This window comes from Telmatherina bonti, assembly GCF_933228915.1.
Source record: "Telmatherina bonti genome assembly, chromosome: 9".
NCBI lineage: Eukaryota > Metazoa > Chordata > Actinopteri > Atheriniformes > Telmatherinidae > Telmatherina > Telmatherina bonti.
The window spans coordinates 30,813,925-30,817,579 of record NC_136627.1 but is presented as its reverse complement, the minus strand read 5'-3'; the positions used below and the strand labels follow the sequence as shown (position 1 = coordinate 30,817,579).

The 3,655-nt window shown below is 38.7% G+C and overlaps 1 protein-coding gene across 1 annotated transcript in view; it reads left to right on the top strand.

Moving 5' to 3' along the window:
- Positions 1-2,616, top strand: part of cog6 (component of oligomeric golgi complex 6) — a 24,892-nt gene extending 22,276 nt beyond the window's left edge. Inside the window, exons 17-19 of the mRNA XM_079246576.1 lie at positions 414-467; positions 560-639; positions 2,214-2,616. Coding sequence (XP_079102702.1) covers positions 414-467; positions 560-639; positions 2,214-2,361 — 282 coding nt within the window. The 3' untranslated portion in view covers positions 2,362-2,616. The remainder of the gene's footprint in view (positions 1-413; positions 468-559; positions 640-2,213) is intronic.
- Positions 2,617-3,655: the final 1,039 nt, after the last annotated feature.

Sequence of the window (3,655 nt, the reverse complement as noted above, 5' to 3'; positions counted from 1 at the left end):
AGCTTGACATAATGCAGCCATTTTGTATGGTCAGTGACGGCTAATTGCCTTAAAGGTGCCTGCTGTTGTGTACACAAAGTCAGACATGTATTTGCTCTGTCTAGTTAACATCAGTGCGTTTCTGTTCATCACAAATCAAAATGCACGTTTGCTTGTTCAAATAATGTGTGTTTTATGGTTTTTCCTTTTAAGATTTGGAAATGTACTTTGTGTCAGTGTGTTTTTCCCCTCATTAAAAAAAAAAAAAAAAAAAGACACAGCATGCAGTTTTGTTAAACAGCACCTCAAAATCTTTTCAATGTAGACATGAATGAGCCAAAAGAAGAAAAAAAAACAAAAAACCCATCCACTTGATTTTTCTTTGCTTCTTGAGCTTAAAGACTGCAGCTTGATGTTTGCTTCTCTCTTCCCAGGGTCCTCTGTCCCTTCTCCCTGGTATGGACAGCTCCTCTGTGAAATCAGCAATGGCAAGTTACCCTACATCTGTTAATGAAGCAGACAGATCTGCTGCTGCTTGATTAATACCTATCTAATTTGATCCATCTCACACAATGTCCAGGTCCAGTTTGATCGCTACTTGTCCTCACCTGACACGCTTGTGATGCCACAGCTTAATTTCCTGCTGAGTGCAGCCATTAAGTGAGTCTGTGTCCATAAGGTCTTTCTTTCAGCATGTAAGCAAAAGCCTACATGCAATATGAAGGCTTCAGTTGAAATGTTTACTTCGTCACGTGGTGTGATGGCAGAGGGAAGAGCATGTTCGGAGACATTCAAAATAGAACAGATGCATTGGTCTAATAGTGGTCGACGTTTATCATTTTCCCAGATGTAATGTAATCATTACTGGATGCAGAACAAAACACTCCACTAAATGCATGAGGAGTTTGGATGCTAAATTGCTTCATCTACCAACACATCGAGAGACTGGTCAGCAGGTCTGCCTGTATTTGTCTTCCTGATCAGAAAATGCACATGCTTTTAGCTCAATCCAGCTACTGCATTTCAGGGCTCGTCGGAGTTATACTTACTGGGAAGAGCAACAGGCTTGAGGAGCACTCTGTACTTCAGGTTAATGTTCTCTATTAATGGACATGGGAGAACTGATGGGCAGGACACCATTAATTAGCTTCTGGTCCATTTATCACGCACACTCGTTGCCTGAAATTGTTCCTTCCCTCGGTCTCACATCTGCTTCTGTTCACCTAGATACAAAAACACCCTAAAATAGTGTGCAAATTATGGGAATGTATCATTCAAATTCCTTTTATATCATATTTCATGTTAGTTTGGTTGCTGTGCAATAAGGCGCCATGCGCTGCAGTGAGGTACTGTGCCCTCAGTGGGCCAATTAAAAATATGGATTCTCAAGAGCCTAAGAGGGACACAACCAAGAAGCTCCCACTGTGTCCTCGAGTCCTCTCACTGGGCTTTGCAGTCCAAATGCTGCATCCTCCATGTTTACTCCTGTACAGAAAATGTGCTGTTACTGTCCGTAGCTCTTTTTTCTAGTTAAAGAACTGGTTGAAAACATTATAACGTGTAATTAGATGTATTAAGCTAAAACAGTCACATAAAAGATATAATTACAATGAGCATTAAAATATATTTTCAGTATCTGGTTTGACTGGTATATGTAAGAATGTATTGCAACACAGAGAAAATGTGAATATTGTTTTAATCTTACTTAGTCATTTTAATATCTCTGAGTCTGATTAACATCCTCAATTATTATTTGTAAATATATATTTCTATATAATAACAAGCTAAAATCCAGATTCTACAGTTTGATGCTCTGAAATAAATTAACAGCCTCGACAAAAGGCACGATTGTCTCGTCAGATTACATCAGCACAATAATCCTGAAAACCAAGTAGTTAAGTTTATATTTAACATACTGAAGACATAAACTTTTCCTCAGTTGCGGGATCAACTTTCTGACATTTTTTCTGATCATTTATTTTTGGGCCTTTTTTAAGTTTGTGAAGTGTATCCATAGATGGCAGTGTGAACCACTCTGTCACAGATTGTTTTGGTTCTGTGGGGGCACGCAGTGGTTACCGGAAAAAGACATAAAAGTACATTTTTCCCTTAGGGCAACTTCTTTCAGCTCTGAAATGAATTATTCTATTGCTTTTATGTTTGAAAGATTCACTCATTGCTTCTGTTTCGTTCATCAAGCGCAAGATTTATTTCAGATGTGTCTGTTTTTGCAGGGAGCAGATTTTCCGACAGTCAACAGAGCTGGTTTGCAGAGCATATGGAGAGGTTTACACAGCTCTGACCAGCCAAACTAATGCATACAAAGACCCAGAAAACTTGGTGCCCAGATCCCCTCAGCAAGTGCAGACGCTGCTGTCCTGAGACACTTCCAACACCTCGTCGATGTGAGATGCAAAGCGAAGCAATGCAGAGGATAACCTGCAGGTTATTTAAGGATCCATATCATCTGTACAGTATAATAACACAAGTGTATATAAAAGTAGATGTAAAGGCTAAGCTTATTTTGAGTAATTTGGGTCAGTGACCTCAGAGAAACATGTCTGTATATAATATAAAGCTTCCTGTGCTATAGGAGAGAGAACATTTAATGTGTTTTATATGGTGCTTTTACTTTAACTGGGGCAGGAATTTGTTGTTTGAGTTTTTTTGTCTTTTAGTCTTATAGTTTATAGAAAACAAACATTGTTCAAATATAAAACATTACATAAAACACGTAAAAACAGAGAATTTTGGAGCTTGTTTTGTTTTCCATACACATAAAAGTGGTTTGGAAAAATTCAGCAGCAATTCCAAAAGGAACATCACAGACTTCAGTACAAACATGTTTATTTTAATATGAACCAGTTTGAGTTGTAGGGATAAAATGGAAAATCTCTAACCATCAGAGCTGCTTTTCAAACAGTGTTGGCCACCATGAACTAAGATGTAAAGACATGACTATAATGAGACCATGTTCGGTTGTTTGACCACGTATAAACCCAACTTTTAGCTAACAACAGGGCGTTCTTCTTCATTACTTGAGCACTATACTCATTTAGAAAGTTCTAACATGAAATAATTTCTTCACCACATCCTTTTGCGCCCAGTAACTGGTTTGTCCACTCCCAACTGTTCCTCAACCCATACACACCCATGCTTCAGAACTAATGGCGGTGTATTAGCTGGGCTCCAATATGACACTGCTTGTAACTATTACACTTTATTAAATACAAATAAAAACCTAAAATCTTGATTAAAAAAATGTTTTTACCATTTTAGTTTGTTACTAATATGACGTATAAGTGAATTAGGTCTGCGATGGACTGGCGAGCTGTCCAGGGTGTACCATGCCTTTCACCCAAAGACTGCTGGGATAGCCTCCCGCTTCCCTGTGACCTTTCATCGGACTAAGCGGTTAGGATTATGAAAGAATGAATAAAGTGATACAGGTTTCCCAGTTAAACGGGACCCTTTGGTTTTGTTTGAAGTGGTCTGTGTGAAGTATTTCCAATTAGTTATCGTGTCTCAGGTGCAGTAGTTGGCGGTGAGCGTTCGTTAGCACGGAAAAGGTTCCTGGCAGGGGAGCTAAGCTAACCACAAGTTTTTAACCAAAGAAGGAAAAAAGAAAAGATCCATCCACATATTTGTTTTCTTGATATTGATGGCGTTGATAGAA